This window comes from Symphalangus syndactylus, chromosome 3 (genome assembly GCF_028878055.3).
Source record: "Symphalangus syndactylus isolate Jambi chromosome 3, NHGRI_mSymSyn1-v2.1_pri, whole genome shotgun sequence".
Taxonomy (NCBI): Eukaryota; Metazoa; Chordata; class Mammalia; order Primates; family Hylobatidae; genus Symphalangus; species Symphalangus syndactylus.
The window spans coordinates 135,212,280-135,230,527 of record NC_072425.2 but is presented as its reverse complement, the minus strand read 5'-3'; the positions used below and the strand labels follow the sequence as shown (position 1 = coordinate 135,230,527).

The 18,248-nt window shown below is 52.8% G+C and overlaps 1 protein-coding gene across 2 annotated transcripts; it reads left to right on the top strand.

Annotated features, from left to right (window-relative positions):
- The first annotated feature begins 1,742 nt into the window (after positions 1-1,742).
- SCN2B (sodium voltage-gated channel beta subunit 2) lies at positions 1,743-15,590 on the top strand. 2 transcript variants are annotated; one of them, XM_055273349.2, is made up of 4 exons: positions 1,743-2,026; positions 9,661-9,827; positions 10,116-10,326; positions 11,324-15,590. In XM_055273349.2, exons 1-4 carry the CDS (start codon positions 1,957-1,959, stop codon positions 11,521-11,523), a joined length of 648 nt encoding a protein of 215 aa, XP_055129324.1. In that variant the 5' UTR covers positions 1,743-1,956; the 3' UTR covers positions 11,524-15,590. The 2 variants fall into 2 exon arrangements, with proteins under 2 accessions (XP_055129324.1, XP_063491620.1); XM_063635550.1 differs by lacking the exon at positions 1,743-2,026 and adding an exon at positions 6,675-6,938.
- Positions 15,591-18,248: the final 2,658 nt, after the last annotated feature.

Below are 18,248 nucleotides of genomic sequence, written 5' to 3'. Positions count from 1 at the left end.
AACCATCTCCCCAGGAGTATAGGGGTCACCTCTGCTTAGGACCACCTTGGACTCCACCCCTCAAGTTCTCCTACTTATGACATTAGCTTATTTTTTCTTCCTTCTTCAAAAGGAAAGTTTTAAACATACACAAAAGAAGAGAGAACTATATGACAAACCCTTTACACCTATCACCAGCTAGTTTCAATTATCAAGCAAAACATCTAGTCTCGTGTCACCTATTCTCCTATCTCTTTTTTTCTTTGAATTTTTTTTTTTTTGAGATGGAGTCTCACTCTGTGGCCCAGGCTGGGGTGTAGCGGAGTGATCTTGACTCACTGCAACCTCTGCCTCCCAGGTTCAAGCAATTCTCCTGCCTCAGTCCTCCCAAGTAGCTGGGATTACAGGCACACGCCACCACACCCGGCTAATTTTTGTATTTTTAGTAGAGACAGGGTTTCACCATGTTGGGGAGGCTGGCCTCGAACTCCTGACCTCAGGTGATCCACCTGCCTCGGTCTCCCAAAGTTCTGGGATTACAGGCATGAGCCACCGTGCCTGGCTTCTTTGAATATCTTAAACCAAATCCAGTCATCATATTATTTCACCCATAAACACACCAATGTGTGTCTTTATTTTTTTTGAGACAGAGTCTCGCTCTGTCGCCCAGGCTGGAGTGCAGTGACATGATCTTGGCTCACTGCAACCTCTGCCTCTCGGGATCAAGCAATTCTTCTACCTCAGCCTCCCATGTAGCTGAGATTACAGGCACGCACCACCGTGCCTGGCTAATTTTTGTATTTTTAATAGAGACGGGGTTTCACCAGGCTGGCCCGGCTGGTCTTGAACTCCTGACCTCGTGATCTGCCCGCCTTGGCCTCCCAAAGTGCTGGGATTACAGGTGTGAGCCATCCCACCCGGCCACCCATGTGTGTCTTTAACAGATAGAGATGTTAAAGGACAAAACCACATTTTATCACACCCAACAAAATTAAGAATGATTCATTAATACAATCTACTATGTAGTCCATATTTAACTTTTCCCAATTGTCTCAAAAACTTTTCTTTCCTGTTGATTTGTTTGAATCAGATTTCTCCAAAGGCCTGTGTTACATTTGATTGTAAGATCTCTTGGGTATTTTTCTATCAGCCTGCTTCAACATGTTCTGTTTTCAGAGGAAATGCTAGAATGAGGAAATCGTTACCTCTTGAAAGTCTCTCCAACTCACTTTCCTGAACCCTTTTCAATAACACAAAAACAAGCATCTTCTTTTTTTTTTAGGGTTTTTTTTTTTCCTTTGGAGGCAGGGCCCAGGCTGGAGTGCGGTGCAGTAGCTGGGTCTACAGGTGTGCGACATTATGCCTGGCTAAATTTTGTATTTTAGTAGAGATGGGTTTTGCCATGTTGCCTAGGCTGGTCTTGAACTCCTGGACTCAAGCGATCCATCCGGCCTCCCAAAGTGCTGGGATTACAGGTGTGAGCCACTGCGCCAGCCTGGGGGTGCTTTTAAATGACAAAAGGTGTTTCCGTTTCCAGAATCTTGAAAATAAATGGATTCCTCTAATAGCTTTCAAAATCCAACAATCATCCCAGTGAGGGCAGGGTTTGTATTATTTCTTGTTTTAGAGGGTAAAAATTTCTGGGATTTTGTTCTTTTCAAAATGACTTTTTTATGCCCTCCCACCTGCTTTTTGAAATCCACCAACCACAATATTTACCCTATCCCCCTTTTCTCTCCCCCCCATCTCTCTCTCTCTCTCTCTCCTTTACACACTCCCTCTCTCTCTCTTTTTAGCAGCAACATACAAGCCGGCCATATTAGAGAGATGGAAATAAAGCTTCCTTAATGTTGTATATGTCTTTGAAGTACATCCGTGCATTTTTTTTTAGCATCCAACCATTCCTCCCTTGTAGTCCTCGCCCCCTCAAATCACCCTCTCCCGTAGCCCACCCGACTAACATCTCAGTCTCTGAAAATGCACAGAGATGCCTGGCTACCTCGCCCTGCCTTCAGCCTCACGGGGCTCAGTCTCTTTTTCTCTTTGGGTAAGTTAGACTCACATCTGCATGCTCCCGAGGGTTCAGAAGTGTAGCCGCAATATGAAGAGGATGGGGGCAGGGGATAGGAAAGAAGACATTGCTAACATCTCCCTCTGTGTCCTTGGGAGGGGAGGTGCTGGGGACTGGAAGGGACGTTGCTGGGGAGTGCAGAACCCTGGGACTACTTAGTCACAGAAATGTTGGGTCAGGGGATCTGAGTGTTGCTGGGGGCTGACAATTGTCAAGGGAGGTGAATCTCCTCTGGATTTCCCCTAAGTGGACCTACGTGGGGGTGGGGCAGAGAGTGGATTGACCTGCAGTCTCTTCAGGGATTTTTTTTTTTTTTTGTAGTTGCCGCAAATGTGGGGTCCTGGGACTTAATGCTCCCTTAAGGGGCTTCTTTTCGGAACCTTGACCCTGGTGGATTTAGGGTATTAGGAGAGTGTGCGGGGGAGCTGGTGGCAGAAAGTTGAGTCTGGGTCTGGCTTCCTGGCACTCGGTCTCACTGATCTGTTGGAACGTGTGTGGGGGTAGGTGGGAAGCGGGCTTGGGGAATGATGTCTGGGTTGGGAGGAGACCTGCTGAGGCACGCACTGATGGAGAAGGCACCTTTGGTTTGGGCCGGATGGAATGGAGGAAGGGCCAGGTGTAGAGATTCGGGAAAAAAATGGAACCCACAGGCTGAGCGAGGTTGCAGCCCTTTAAATCCAGCTTCAGAACTTGCCCAGCCCAGTCTTGCAGACTGTCCTGTCAAGTGGCCCCAAATATTAATTTTGTATTTGACCACTCAGAGACTTCCTGGTGGGGAAGTGGGCTAGAAAGTTATTTGCAAGCCTGCTTTGTAGCGTCTCATTCTTGCTCCTAAACTTACTTATTGCTGGAGCAGCAACTGAGCGTCAAGTCCAAGGACTGTTGATGGAACTATTCCCCACCACAAAGCCTCTCTCTCTTTGTGTAGTGTGATGTGCTGGGTTTGGAGTAGGAGTGCTAAACACAGACAGTGCAGAGGCCCTGCCAGCCTGCTTTGCTGAGTTACTTGGCATATTAACATCAGAGCAGGAATGCTATGGAATTTCTGGCAGGACCTGGGTTTCCAGCCACCTTTGTCATTTACGTAATGATCACAGGCAAGTTACTCAACCCCTCTGAGCTTCAGTTCCCTCCCGGGTAAACTAAAGAATGCCTACTGCCTGACATGTTTGTGATCTGGCGCACGGCAGGAACTCAACGATGGCTAAAGTAAGAATGCTTTTCGTGAGCCCAGGCACTGTGTATCTTGTTTAGCCCTCACAGCAATCTGAGGTAGATTCTATTATACTCAGGTTACAGGGAGGAAACAGATGACTATGGTAACGGGAGCTGAGATTTGAACTCCCTGTGTCTGACTTCAGCACATTCTCTTAAACGTTGGATTCCACTGCCCCCAATGTTCAAGAAATGGCACTGCTATATTAACAGTACCTAACTGATCAGAGTCTCAGGACAGGCTGAAAGAAGGGGAGTTGGGTGAGTGGCCTGTTGTAAGGAGCCCCAGCTGGAGGACAGGGCCCCTCCCTCAGGAGTTAGGAAGCACTTCCTGCAGGAGAGAAGCTGCCTGGTGAGGGCCATGGCTGAGTAAAGATAGAAAGGGGGCTCAGTGACCAGGACCCGGAGCTCTGGGCTAGGGTGAGGAAGAGGGAGTCTGGGATGAAGAGGTCTGAGTGTTGGGGGTGGGGAGATGGTGGTGGGAGGAAGCTAAAGCTTCTGCAAAGCCGAGTGGGAGAGGTTGCAGGAATGGGGACCTTGAACTTGAACTTGATTGGTGCTGTAATGAGGCATGTCCCTGGCACTCCAATGCTGAGGGCTGAGTTGACAATGGAACTTTGGTGGTGTTGCAGTAGCTTCGATCCCCAGGATGGAGGATGCCACAATTGACGAGGGAGGGGACTCTGTCGGGGCTTGGCTTGTGGGGATGACTATGGAGGTGGCAAAGAGAAAGGGCAGGTGGGCAACCAGCTCCACCCACGACAGAAGCATATGTGGCTAGTTTTAGCCAGAAACAATTCAAATGACTGGACTGCCCTCAAGTTTTTCTTGAGACCGTTGACTCCACAGTCACTGGCCTGCTTACCAATGTATGGATTATGTTAGGGGAGGCATAGAAAGTGGAGTCTGGGCTGAGCACGGTGGCTCACGCCTGCATCCCAGTGCTTTGGGAGGCCGAGGTGGGAGGATCACTTGAGGCCAGGAGTTGGAGATCAGCCTAGACAACATAGCAAGACCCTGTCTGTACAGAAAAAAAAAGAAAAGAAAAGAAAAGAAAAATAAGCCAGGCATGGTGGCATGTACCTGCAGTCCTAACTGTTCCAGGAGGCTGAAGTAGGAGTATCAAGAGTTCCAGGCTGCAGTGAGCCATGATCACACCACTGCACTCCAGCGTGGGCAACAGAGCCAAACCCTCTCTCTTAAAAAAAGAAAGAAAGAAAGAAAGTGAAGTCTAGTCCTCACTCTAGCCCACTGCACATATCTGCTGCAGGTAGTGGCAGGGACCCAGACATGGAGAGAAAGCTGTCTCTTCTTCCTTTAGTAGACTTTATTGAGTCCCCGCTCTGCCACACACTGTCCTGGGTGCCAGGGATACCAAGATGAATAAGAATCAGTTCCCTGGAGCCTCTTGAGGGAAACAGGCCCGTGAACAAATAATAACAAGACAACATTGTATGTATGACAACAATAATAGCAATAATGATCATCATAGTCGCAGCTAACTTTTGTCCGGGCCATGTGCTAGGCACTGTGCTGAGCTTCATACAGGTAGTAAGTCATTTAATCCTTACGACAGCCCTATGAAGTTGGGCTTAATGTCCCCTATATTACAGATGAGGAAACTGAGGCACTGGGAGGTTAACTATCCTGCCATTCTGCCCTCAAGTCATGTGGAAGAGATAGGTACAGGGCTGGGGTGAGGACAAGGACACTGGGGAAACAGTCACCGAGGCTAATGCCCTGTAAGCTGGGACCTGAAGGATAAGTAGAAGGGGTTCAGGGGCAGGAGGGCAAACAAGCCTCTCAACCTGAAGCAAAAATACGTGCAAAGGCATGGAGAAGGGAAGGAAGGTGGTGTCTTCAGAAAAAATCAGAACTGGAGTCACTGGAGTGAAGGAGACCTGGGGGAATGGGGGCTGGCAGGGGATGAGGCTAGGGTATAGGTTGGTCCCAGATGGCAAAGGGCTTGGAAGCTGTGCCCAGGAGCCTGGACTTGATCCTGAAAGCAGTGGGTAGCCGTTGGAGGTTTGGAGGTGAGGAGTGATGAGGGTGGGTTGCTCCTGGCTGCACGGGGATGGACTGGAGTGGCCGGGGTTGGGGAGGCCCTGGAACAGGAAGGGTCTGGATGGTAAGGCAGTGCAGGTGCAGAGATACGGGCTGGATGCCACACTCACCTGGGAGGCAAGGGCTGCCCCGGGAGACAGTTCATCTGTTTAGACACTTAAAAAAAAAAAACCAAGAAGAAAATAATTACCTCATAGCTTGCTGTAGGGTGGAAAGAGGAGTGAGGAGATTAACTTTCAGTCTCTGCAAGAGACAGCATTTGGCAGATGAGCAAATTTTCATAGTCTCTGCAAGATGGGCTAGTTAGAACAGCGGATGACTAGATGTGCCTTGGAGACAGCGGGGGGCCCGCCACTGTTGAGATTTTGGATCTAAGATCAGAAGCCACATCCCGTTGATGATCATTTCCCTTCTGTGAGTTGAAAATCAGGAGACACAGGCCCCAGACCTGGTCTCAAATGGGACAACCAGGAAGATTGTGGGCCCCCCTTATATGGAGGTTCCTTTAAATGGGACCATTCCCTGCTGGCCGGCCTGCCTGGAGTTGGACCTGCCACTATAGTCGGCAAGAGATCTGGTACCCCGGATGCCTTGGAATGGGGCTCACTTCCTCACTCAGCTCCAATGCCTCAACCCTGTCTGGAGCCAGGCAGGCTGGCTTCAGATTCTAGCTTTGCCTCTTAGTAGCCGTGAACTTGGGCTCGTCTCTTAATTTCTTTGTGCTCCATCTTCCTCATCCGGAATGTGGGAGCGATAACAGGGTTTTGATAGTATTAAATGAGGTGATATATATAGAGAGTGCTTAGACAGTGCCTGGCTCGTTGTAAGCATTTTGTAAGGGTTTGTGGCTGTGATGAAGTCCTTTCTGTGGCCTTGGCCATGCATTCGGGTGCTTTCCCGAAGCAGGAGAGTTAATCAAGAGACCAGAGTTTTGCTCACAGCTCTGACCTTGTTGAGCCATGGTCTCCTCGTCTTTAATGAGGGCCTGGACTGGTGGAAGGTCTGAGGCCAGCACCCTAGAGCTGCCGGGATCCTGGTGAGGCCACAGGCTCACGTCGGGATCTTGGATTAGGGGCTAGGAACCATGATTCTGGCCTCAGCTTGTCCCTGTTCTCTGTGTGCGGCTCTCATGGCCTGTCTTTCCTCACCGGTAAAACAATGGGGCTAGATCTACGGTTTCTGATCCCAGCTCCAGCTATGGCTCCGGATCCCATGCTCGCTCCGCAGGATGGAACTTCAAGTTTGACCTCTGTGACCACTAGAGGGCACGCGTGTCCCGCCCGGTACCTTCTGCAGTGCTGCGCTGCAGGGTGGGGAGCGGGAGCCCGCATTGCACCTCTCCCGGCTGCCCCAGTCCTGCCGGCCAGAAAAGGCGCCCCCGCACTCCTCTCTACCCTGCCCTCCCCCACGGCAGGGTGCTAGCTCCTTCGAGATGGTGGGGTTCAAGTTCTAATCTGGAGCACTGCCTTGGGTTTGCTGGGGAGCAGAGGCCCGCGCAGGGTCCGCCGGGCTTCACAGAACGCAGACTTTTTGGTCTGGGGAGCCCCTGGGAAGATGATCGACCTTCCAAGGGAAGAGCTAGAGGGGCAGGACATTCCTGGGATGAGAGGTAAGCTCAGGACAAGCACTGTCAATGCCTTCCCTCAGAGCTCTAGGCCTCTGCAGATGGAGATGCTGTTGGCATTTTCTGCACACCTCCTCCCTGGCTGGTGCAGTGCCAGATGCTTTCAGAATGGCGATGAAAGTACAGGAGATGGAATTGGGCTTTGTTCTTCCTGGCAGGGGCCCACTCAGCCTCCCCGGTCCGTACTCCTCTAATGAGCACTTAAGCTTACACCTGGAATCCTCGGCCCTGGGCTCCTCCTCTAGAAAACGCAGATGGTGACACCTGTCTCCCAGCTTGGAGAACAGATGAGGTCCCCATGCCTACCCCTCCATCCAGGGCTGCTGCCAGTTCAGAGAATCTCTGGTTCTTAAGTCCTGCCACTTGCCCTGGTCACTCGGGCCAGGGGCGGGGCTGGCAGAAGGCTGCTCCAGGCAGACGTTGATTTCCCTGCAGGCTGCAGGGCAGCTGCTTCTGCAGCTTTGTGCAGAAAAAAAAAAAAAAAAAAAAAGTTTGAAAAATAGGAGCCCTGCAGGCCTGGGCTGTTCGCCAATTACTACGGACTGGCTGGAGGGGGGCAGTCTCCAAGGTGCCCTCAGGCCAGGCCAGAGGCTCCCCTACAAGCCCTTCCTGTTTGCAAGGCAGAACTTGGGGAGAATTGAGGATAATAGCAGCTACCATTTGCTGAATACTTATTGCTTTTTTTCATTATCGAAACAACCCTGGGAGATTGGTGTCACCAACTGCATTTTACAAAGGAGCAGCCCCCACTCTTCCAGCTTCTGATGCTGCAGCTGGGATTGAACCCAAGTCTAGTCGCATACCCTTGTCTATGCTATTCCCACATCAGCCTCTATTGGGCTTGCCTGCACAGCCTCCCAGCAGCCCCCACACTCCCCAGCCCTGCAGGGACCTCCTATCACACTCCAAAGATGAAACTCCTAATTCCATATCCTGGCCCACAAAGCCTTTGTGAGCTGGTCCCTGCCTAACTCTCGGACCTCAGGTCTCACCATGCACCCCCTCGGTCACTCTGCTCCCTCTGCCTCAGGCACACGAAGCTCCTTCCAGCCACTGGGACTTGGCCCCTGGGAGTACCCCTGCCTGGGAACTTGACTCGCTCAAAACTTCAACGGGCTCACTCCCTCTCTTCAGGTGGGCGCTGCCTGCGTGTCCCCCTCAGAGCAGTCTTCCCTGCCCACCCAACAGCAGACAATGCCCCTCTACCTTGCCGTGTGTCTCTACCCGCAACTCCATGATTTTTTTCCTTGTTGATGTCTATCCTTCTCCCCAGAATATAAGCTTCATGATGCAGTGACTTTGCCTGTCCTGTTCACAGCAGTAACCCCCAGGGCCTAGACTAAGTGCCTGGCACACAGTAGGTGATTTATAAATATTTGGTAAATGAGTGAATGAATGACGCTGAACACTGCTATTTATCCTCCATAAAGAAAAGGAATCTTCTGAGATAAGGTTCTTGAGGATACAGGCAGAGCATCTTGGAATGAAGGCCAGGGCTCAGGTGAGTCCAGTGAGGTGCCTAGGGTGTGACATTTAAGGAGGTATTTCCATGACCAGACAGTGGATGCCCCTTACGTGTCTTGCCCCAGGCCCCTCACTCGCCTCCCTGTGGGCTCTGTCCTGCTTAGAATGTCAGAGTGGGACAGGCCTTTCTCAGCCCTAGCACCAAGGTCTCCTGGCCTACGTCTGGTGTTCCTAATAGGACTCCACAGAACCAGCAGCTCCCACCCTGCCCGCCTATAGCAGCTCCTTGCTGCGGTGTCTCCAGGCCTGACATCTCCAAGAGGGACTCCTGTCCCTGCAGAACCATCAGCTGGTCCTTGGAATGGTGCCTCACCTTCTGGGGCACCTCTTCCCTCCCACAGCTTGTCTGCCTCTTTCTTGTCTGTCACAAGCCTGAGGAAGGTAGGGGGCTGGGCTGGGCTGGGCTGGGACACAGCTTTGCTCTGTCCCTGGGATATGGAGAGCGAGGCCTTCCAAGTCACCAGCTGTTCTCAGGCTGCTGTCCTGAGAACAGAACTGCAGGGGAGCCCTGCAGTTTCAGCTGGAAGGGCTTTGGCCCAGCAAAGATGGTTAGAAGTGGTGAGAATAAGGGGGAAACTGAGGCAAGCATAGTGAAGCCCCTTGTTTGTGGTCTTCTGCTAGCATGTGAGAGAACTGGGGCAAGTGTTACGGGGGGTGGGGGTGCCTAACAGTGGTTCTAGAAAAGGCTTGGGGCCATTTGGCTGCCCCTGGCTTGACAGATATAGATGATGTGATGATTTGGTGTCTCTCCTCCCCTACCTGCTCTGCCACCCCACTTTGCCCCAAAGACCACATCTGGTGCCCCATATGCGCCTGCCCACTCCAGGAGTATGGACGGGGGAGGCTGAGTGGGCCCCTGCCAGGAAGAATGAAGCCCAATTCCATGCGGCTTGCACCTGTACTGCCAGCTACTTGGGAGGCTGAGGTGAGAGGATCACCTGAGCCCAGCAGGTCGCGGCTGCAGTGAATCATGATTGCGCCACTGCACTCCAGCTTGGGCAACAGAGACCCTGTTGCAAATAACAATAACTCCCACCTCCTGACTAGCTGGAGCTGTCAGGGACCCAGTCCCCTACCCGTAGCTCTGCTCTGCCTCATCCCCCAACACCCCCAGGCACAGAGGGCTTGCCCCTCCCCAGCCCTTTCAGCCAGACTTCTCACCAGCTTGTGGCTTCATCTGCAGTGCCACCAGGACGGAGCATGGAGGTCACAGTACCTGCCACCCTCAACGTCCTCAATGGCTCTGACGCCCGCCTGCCCTGCACCTTCAACTCCTGCTACACAGTGAACCACAAACAGTTCTCCCTGAACTGGACTTACCAGGAGTGCAACAACTGCTCTGAGGAGATGGTGAGTCCTGCGCTGAAGGCGGGGGTGGGGAAGGAGGTAGGAGCCCTGCAGCATGAAGCCCCCGGATCCACCACCCGACCCTGCACTGCACTAGGGCCCCAGAGGACCCTGGGTGGGCTGCGTGCTCTGGAGGCTTTGAAACAAGGTGTGCTGAGCACCCAGGTGCCTCACAGAGGTAACTGCCTCTCTTCCCCAGGAAAAGAGTGGATGGGAAGAGGGGGCATCCTCACTGTCCTTGTAGTTTCTTGCTCATCCAGCCACCCATCCCGTCCCTTGCTCCATCCCCAGTTCCTCCAGTTCCGCATGAAGATCATTAACCTGAAGCTGGAGCGGTTTCAAGACCGCGTGGAGTTCTCGGGGAACCCCAGCAAGTACGATGTGTCCGTGATGCTGAGAAACGTGCAGCCGGAGGATGAGGGGATTTACAACTGCTACATCATGAACCCCCCTGACCGCCACCGTGGCCACGGCAAGATCCATCTGCAGGTCCTCATGGAAGGTGAAGGCTGGGGTGCCAGCTGCGGGGCCCTGACCTTTCCCACCCACCTACTCTCCGCAGCATTCACTCGGGGCACTTTGGGGAGGCCATGCCCTCCTGAGGGTGGGAGCAACCGTTTGTGCTGCATAGAAGGAATCCATTTTCTTCCCTCTAGTCCTTAAGAACCTGGGAACATGTCCCAGAGAGTCCTGGTAATGATATAGACTATAATCCCAGTCTTAATAATGGGGCTTGGCGTGATGGCTCACACCTGTAATCGCAGCACTTTGGGAGGCTGAGGCAGGCAGATAGCTTGAGCTCAGGAGCTCGAGACCAGCCTGGGCAACATGGCAAAACTCCATCTCTACAGAAAATGCAAAAATTAGCTGGGCATGGTGGCTTGCACCTATCCTCCCAGCTACTTGGGAGGCTGAGGTGAGGGGATCATCTGAGCCCAGCAGATAGAGGCTGCAGTCAATCACGAATGCGCCACTGCACTCCAGCTTGGGCAATAGAGCAAGACCCTGTTTCAAATGACAACAACAGCAATAATAATGATGGTGATGATGGCAGCTTTCATTTATTGGGCACCTCTATGTCTCAGTCATAGGGGTAAGCTCTGTTTATGCATTATCTCACCCTCACGAAAACCTTTAAGGGAGGTACTATTATTAACCCCATTTTACAGGTTAGAAAACTGAGGTTAGAGAGGATAAGTTACTTAAGGTCACCGCAATTTGTAAGTTGTACAATTAGGACTCAGATTTGGGTCTGTTTGATCTTAAAGTTCATGCTCTTAAATACTTCATCACACTACCTCCTCTGGGGGCTTTGGGTGTCCTGGGATTTGGGGGTGGGGGCACTTCAGGGTCAGTCACTGGATTGCTTTTTGGCTTTGCTACAGTCCTGTCTGTGGAGGAGAGTAGTCAGGATGGTTCCATGCATGCCACGGGTAGTGGGGTGGTGGGGGAGGCCCCTTTCCCAGCCCTGGTGCTCAGTGGCTCTGCTTCCTTTCCAGAGCCCCCTGAGCGGGACTCCACGGTGGCCGTGATTGTGGGTGCCTCCGTCGGGGGCTTCCTGGCTGTGGTCATCTTGGTGCTGATGGTGGTCAAGTGTGTGAGGAGAAAAAAAGAGCAGAAGCTGAGCACAGATGACCTGAAGACCGAGGAGGAGGGCAAGACGGACGGCGAAGGCAACCTGGATGATGGCGCCAAGTAGTGGGTGGCCGGCCCTGCAGCCTCCCGTGTCCCGTCTCCTCCCCTCTCCGCCCTGTACAGTGACCCTGCCTGCTCGCTCTTGGTGTGCTTCCCGTGACCTAGGACCCCAGGGCCCACCTGGGGCCTCCTGAACCCCCCACTTCGTATCTCCCACCCTGCACCAAGAGTGACCCACTCTCTTCCATCCGAGAAACCTGCCATGCTCTGGGACGCGTGGGCCCTGGGGAGAGGAGAGAAAGGGCTCCCACCTGCCAGTCCCTGGGGGGAGGCAGGAGGCACATGTGAGGGTCCCCAGAGAGAAGGGAGTGGGGGGGCAGGGGTAGAGGAGGGGGCCGCTGTCCACCTGCCCAGTGCTTGGCCTGGCAGTGGCTTCAGAGAGGACCTGGTGGGGAGGGAGGGCTTTCCTGTGCTGACAGAGCTCCCTCAGGAGGGCCTTGGCCTGGCATGGCTGTGCTCCTGCCCTGCTCCCAGCCCAGAGCAGCCATCAGGCTGGAGGTGACGATGAGTTCCTGAAACTTGGAGGGGCATGTTAAAGGGATGACTGTGCATTCCAGGGCACTGACGGAAAGCCAGGGCTGCAGGCAAAGCTGGACGTGTGCCCTGGCCCAGGAGGCCATGTTGGGCCCTCGTTTCCATTGCTAGTGGCCTCCTTGGGGCTCCCGTTGGCTCCTAATCCCTTGGGACTGTGGATGAGGCCAGACTGGAAGAGCAGCTCCAGGTAGGGGGCCATGTTTCCCAGCGGGGACCCACCAACAGAGGCCAGTTTCAAAGTCAGCTGAGGGGCTGAGGGCTGGGCTCCATGGTGAATGCAGGTTGCTGCAGGCTCTGCCTTCTCCATGGGGTAACCACCCTCACCTGGGCAGGGGCAGCCAAGGCTGGGAAATGAGGAGGCCATGCGCAGGGTGGGGCAGCTTTCTTTGGGGCTTCAGTGGGAACTCTCCCTGTTGCCCTCGGTGGGGTTTCCACCTGGCTTTTGGCTACATAGAGGGAAGGGAAAGCCTGAGGCCAGCATGAGGGGAGGCCTTGGAACCTGCGCCGCCAATGCCAGCCTTGTCCCATCTGCGGCCACGCTACTCACTCCTCTCCCAACAACTCCCTTCGTGGGGACAAAAGTGACAATTGTAGGCCAGGCACGGTGGCTCACGCCTGTAATCCCAGCACTTTGGGAGGCCGAGGCGGGTCGATTACCCCCATCCGTTTAGTAGAAATGGGAAACACCCCATCTCTACTAAAAATACAAAAATTAGCTGGGCGTGGTGGCATGTGCCTGTAATCCCAGCTAATGGGGAGGCTGAGGCAGGAGAATCACTTGAGCCCGGGAAGCGGAGATTGCAGTGAACTGAGATAGTGCCACTGCAATTCAGCCTGGGCGACATAGAGAGACTCCATCTCAAAAAAAAAAAAAAAAAAAAGGCAATTGTGGGGAGCCAAGCATCACTGCCATTACACTCACATTCAATGGAAATTGGTTAGGCCTGAGAGAAAGAGCAAGAGGCAGAAACACTGACTCTGAGAACATGACATTGGAAGATCCTCAGAGATCAACTAGCCAAGTCACTCACTTAAAATGGGGAAACTGAGGTTCCAACTGACAGAAACTGAGGGTCCTGCCCTCTTCTCTGGCTCCACAGTCTCCAGGTTGAATCAACAGAGCCATCATTTTCCCAGTGGGAGGGGCCTCTGTGGCCTGGTCCATGATGGGGCGAGTTGGAGGGGTGGGCTCCTCTAGCCCTGCCCCTCTCCTAGGAGCCCGGCCCTTCTGGCCAGGACTGAGGAGGAGTGGAGGGAAGCAGGGAGGGAGGGAGCGAGTGTGAAGGGCACAGCTGCTGGCAAATGCCCCATTCCCTGCCCCTGCACTTCCCAGCCTTTCCAGGAGCTCAGCCCCACCCCTGCTCAGGGAGTCAGGTGCCCAGGGTAGGGAATAAGTCTAGAAAAGGGGGTGGAGACAGGACCGTGACAGTCTCAGGGACCAATCCCTGCCTCTGCCCATCAGATTGCCAATTTGGGGAGAGAGCAATATCATCTGGGACATTCAGCTTAATTTGCTTCAATTCAGCAACCACTTATTGAGCATCTATTATGTGCCAGGCACTGTGCCGGGCACCGGGGATATACACAAAGCCATAAGCACTGGGGACTGCCAGGTTGGCACTGTAGGGACCAAAATTAACTTTTTGGTGCATCTAATTCCACCTCTGCAAGACACTGCTTCCAAGGCTACAGTAGGGGAAGATGAAGGGATTCTAGAATCTGGGCCCTGGGAAGGGAGAAACAGCAGGGAAGAGGGGCAATACAACAGGGTCAAGGGTGCAGAAGCCAGGCAGAGTGGGTGCAGAGTGGGGGATGGGCAACCAGCCTGGTAACACCTGGGTCAGGTGAGTGAGTCAAGCCCATCTGGAAATGCTAAACTCATCAGCTCAGTACCTAACTGCCAATCAACACACTGCCAATGGGGGTGAGCTAAGCCGCCAGGATGCCTGCAGCAGATGGACGCTGCCGATCCTCGAGCCAGCCAGCTGGGGGCAGAGAGGTGGGTGGCGGGCACCTCATGCCAGCTGAGACCAAGAGTGGTTGTATTTATTTCTGCAGCTTGCAGATTTCATTTTTTTGGTCACCCTTTAAGTGTCCTTCTCTCCCAGGCTGAGTGAGGAGCTGTGCTGATGTTGCGAACTTATCTTTTTCCAGGATCCATAACATTTAGGGGAATTATTTGCGGGCTTTCCTAGTGTATTCTGAGAAGTTCTAACTCTCCATCAAGAAGCCCAAGATTCCTGGAGTCTTTTTTTCCTCTGCCCTGACCAACTGGGGCCTAGGAAAAGCAATGTCTCTTCATGGGCCTCTGGGCCCCGGCAGATGGGGCTGGGTCAGGAGCCGTCTCTGTCCCAGGTGCTCAGCCCTCATATGCATTTTGTTCTGGAGCCTCTTAGAATCTCCTCCGGCGGACTCATAGAGCTGCCTCCCCCAGGATGGTGAAGTTGGGAGCAAAATGGGGCTTCTGTAAGTAGAGGTGGAAAACCAGAGAGATGTTTCCACAGCGGCCATTTCTCTACCCTGTTTCCTAACTTAAGCTGACAAGTTCTTCCTCTTCCTACTGTGGGGTTCAAGCCCCACTTCTGGCTGCATGTTCCCACCACCACGCTCTGCTGGTTTCAGTCGGCTGACTTTCTCAACTGCTCCAGCGTCTCCTGCTCTCTCAGAACCTCCCCCTGCCCCCACCCCCCATCTGTCTCTTCCTCCTAATTAAGGGCCACTGCAAAGAGAGACGGGCTGGCTAACCCATGGGATTTAGCTTATAAGAACAAAGCACAATTTTTCAGGACTGAAATGCCTTGAGGTGCCTTGGAACTGGCTTTGGAAATAGCTATCTGCCCCCTAGCTATGGACTCTTCGTAGTTATTTTCAGTTTATAAAAAGGAAAAGCTGATCGGATCCATGTTTCTCTCTGCGGGTCTCCTTGGGGAGGTTGGGCTGGTAAATATTTGCAAGGTCAGGTTAAGCAGACAGACAATTGAAAATACTGGGCAGGTCCAAAAGGATAGTTCCAGGCCATAGGAATGGCTTGGTGCAGTTAACGGGTGATGAAGCAAGAAATCTTCCTTCCTACTTATGTCTTAAGGATGGACAGCCTGTGTCTCTTGCTGTGCCTCTTGCTGGCGTCTTCCTTTATTGAAGCTTGCTGATGCACTGTACATAGTCTCTCTCTATAGGTATAGATATATTATATATACAAATATCAAACATCTCACCACACCCACCCCAAAAGTTACACTGTGTGTGTGTGGGGAGGTGTAATAACTTCTCAGTGTTTTGAGTTGATTCACCAAAGGCAAATTTTGGAATGTTCTTGCGCTTTGTGCACTTGGAGGGGAAAACCCAACTACATATGCACTTTCTCGGTTGTGTGTGCTATAGAGAGGTTGGGAGGGGTGGTTGGAAGGGGAGAGAAACTGAGATGGCCCTCTATGACTCGACTGCTGGGACGTATCTGCTTTTGGGAGCAGACTGTTTCTTTTGCAATTTGTCTTATTGTTTGGGTCTACTGGCGACAATAAACTATCTTCCCTGAAAGTCCCTCAAGTGTGGCTTTATTCAGGGGTTCAGGGCAGGGTAGGCTGATGCTTCGCCAGGATCTTAACTGGAACCCTAGGTGCTCCTTTCCTGGTAATCCCATTGGCGCTGCCAGATCTCCAGCATCTGAGGGCCTCAACGCCCCTGCCTCACAAGGGGAAGGTTGTATACCCCACACTTGTGCCCCCATAGATGTTTCATCCCTTTGCCTTCCCCAACCCCCTGGGGACTCCGTTCACCCTGGAACAGGGTGGCTGAACACCTACTTCTTGGAGGGCTCTTGATTATTTTTGGGATGAAGACAACCCTGGAATCTCCCAAGGCTGACTGTCATGCGGATGTTGCCTGTTCTTTGCATGGGCAGACAGGCCATCCTTCCTGCTCTGTTCCCCAAAGGTGTTGGATTAGACATTTCTTTTGCCTCCTCTGGACTCAGAAAGAATAGATAGATAACAGCTGGTCAGAGTCTGCCCTCATGCAGTTCATGGAGAAGGGTGGCTGTGGGAAGGTTCAGGTGGCTCATGTCCCATCTACATACTGCTGGATCCTATTTACATGTGCCAAAGCAGCCCTAAGAAGTTTAGGACCAAAGGCGACCTCCTGGCTAGGGGCTCCACTGTCCCAGACAGGCCTTTTTTTCTCCCTTGCTCTCCATTCTTCCGTCTCTTTGCATCCCTCCCTCTCTCCCTTGCAGCGCTCTCTCTCTCTCTCTCTCTTTCTCTCACCTAGGAGGCTTACCAGGCTTACCTTCCTCTTCCTAACCTGGGGTTCGAGCCCCGCTTCTGGCTGCATGCTCCGGCCACCACGCTCTGCTGGTTTCAGTCTGCTGACTTTCTCAACTGCTCCAGCCTCTCCTGCTCTCTCAGAACCTCACCCTGCCACCACCCATCCCCCCGCCAATCTGTGTCTTCTTCCTAATTAAGGACCACTGCAAAGAGAGACGGGCTGGATAACCCTTTACAGCAAGAAAAACCTCAACGTGCTGAATGGCAAGGACATACTTAGGTAGTTGGTTCCTACTTCTCTATTGGTTTCTGTCTCATTCCTCTCTCCCTGGTGACACAGAGACCCTCAGCAGTGGTTAGTACTTAGGAATACACCAACAGGACCTTGATATTTGTAGTTCTAATGGCTTAAAGGATGACAGCTGCCACTTGGGAGAGAAGTCAGACTGGAGGTGGCAGTGTTTAACAAAGGTGGCTGGTATTCAACAGAGCCAAAGTACCCTTGGTTTGAAAGGATGTCTATCCCTGGAGCCTGAGTCCTTCCAAGAATGGGGTGTTGGCAGGGGGGTGCTCCTCTACTTAACAGATAGGAACATTTGGGCAAGGGACATGGACTGAGCAGCAGAAGGCACCAGGGATTCTGGTTGGTTCCTTCCAGGATGGACAGAGGCCCCTGATATTCGGCCAGGCCAGCAGCATCTTCCTCACTGGGCTTCTCCCCCAAACACTTGGTTTTGGGGACCAGGTAGCAAAGGGGTTAAGGAACAGTTTGCCCCAACAGATTGAGAGTTATTCCTATGGGCAAAGAAAAGGGAGCAAGGCCCTGGGGAAGAGGGTCTTGGTAGTCACGAACTGGGCCTGGCTTCTGGGAAGGCTGGATTTGGTTCAGGCATCTCCCCTAAATTTGGGTTCTTTGGCCCGGCCTGCCTGGGGCGGGGTGGATTAATTTCAATTGCAGAATGAGCTGCCTTGGTGGGGGAAGGGATAGTTCCCACCCTGGTGCTCAAAATTATTGGTCTCCTGTGCCCCTCAATTGAGGTGGAGGTACCTGTACAAGAGCTTCCCAGTTCCCACTGGACACCCCATGCATGGGATATCCCAGTGGGATAGCCATCAACCTGCCCATGGACGGTTGCTAGGGAATAGGAATCTGGGCCAAAAAGAGTAGGGGTGATGGAGTAGACCTTTACAACAGCAGAAATGGGAGGGCCCCTAGGAATACCTGTCAAGTCTCCTCATTGTTCTAAAGGGGAAACTGAGGACCAGAACAGAGAAGTGACATGCTTAAGGTGACATGATGAGGCAAGCACAGACAGAGTCTGGCATCAGGCTCCAAGTCCACTGTTCTTCCTGCAGTCCACAGGTGCTAGGCCTAGTGCTTGACATAGCAGCACGCACCAGCCCAGTCCCCTCCCCTGCCCTCCCCAGCTTGGCCTGAGTTGGTGCAGAAGAGGCACTCATGCTTCCTTAAGGGCCCAGTTTTCAAAGCTGAGGTTCAGAGAGGGAACATGATTTGACCAGAGTCATACAGTTGGCTAATGACAGAGCCTGGGATAGAACCCAAGTCTCTCTTCCCCCAGTAAAGGCCTTCCCCAGGCTGAGCTGATGTCCCTGGGCAAATAGGCTCATGTCCTTTGGCACTAGTTCCCAGAGTCCCGTTCCCACCGCCCATCAGCATGACGTGCCTCATGTCAGTTTGCCTATGGGCCCCTCTTAGGCTACTTATCTCCCTCCCATCTTGCAAGGGTGGAAGGTAGTATCAAATCATCTTCAGGTGATAGCAGCCTGGGGTAGTGTCTGATGGGGTGCAGGCTGGGCAACTGGACACAGAACAGGAGGGCAGGCCCCTACTAGGTCTCCTGGCCTTCTTCATTGGTTCTTTGGGGGCTCAGAAGGTCCGCATGGGAAGGGCTCTGCAGGAACTCTTCTCAGA

Bases quoted from the DNA above. Each gene is read 5' to 3' on its own strand.
- SCN2B (XM_055273349.2), top strand. From the start codon at position 1,957: ATGCACAGAGATGCCTGGCTACCTCGCCCTGCCTTCAGCCTCACGGGG. The intron at 2,027-9,660 runs GTAAGTTAGACT...CTTCATCTGCAG, and splicing joins CAGTCTCTTTTTCTCTTTGG to TGCCACCAGGACGGAGCATG. The intron at 9,828-10,115 runs GTGAGTCCTGCG...CTCCATCCCCAG, and splicing joins ACAACTGCTCTGAGGAGATG to TTCCTCCAGTTCCGCATGAA.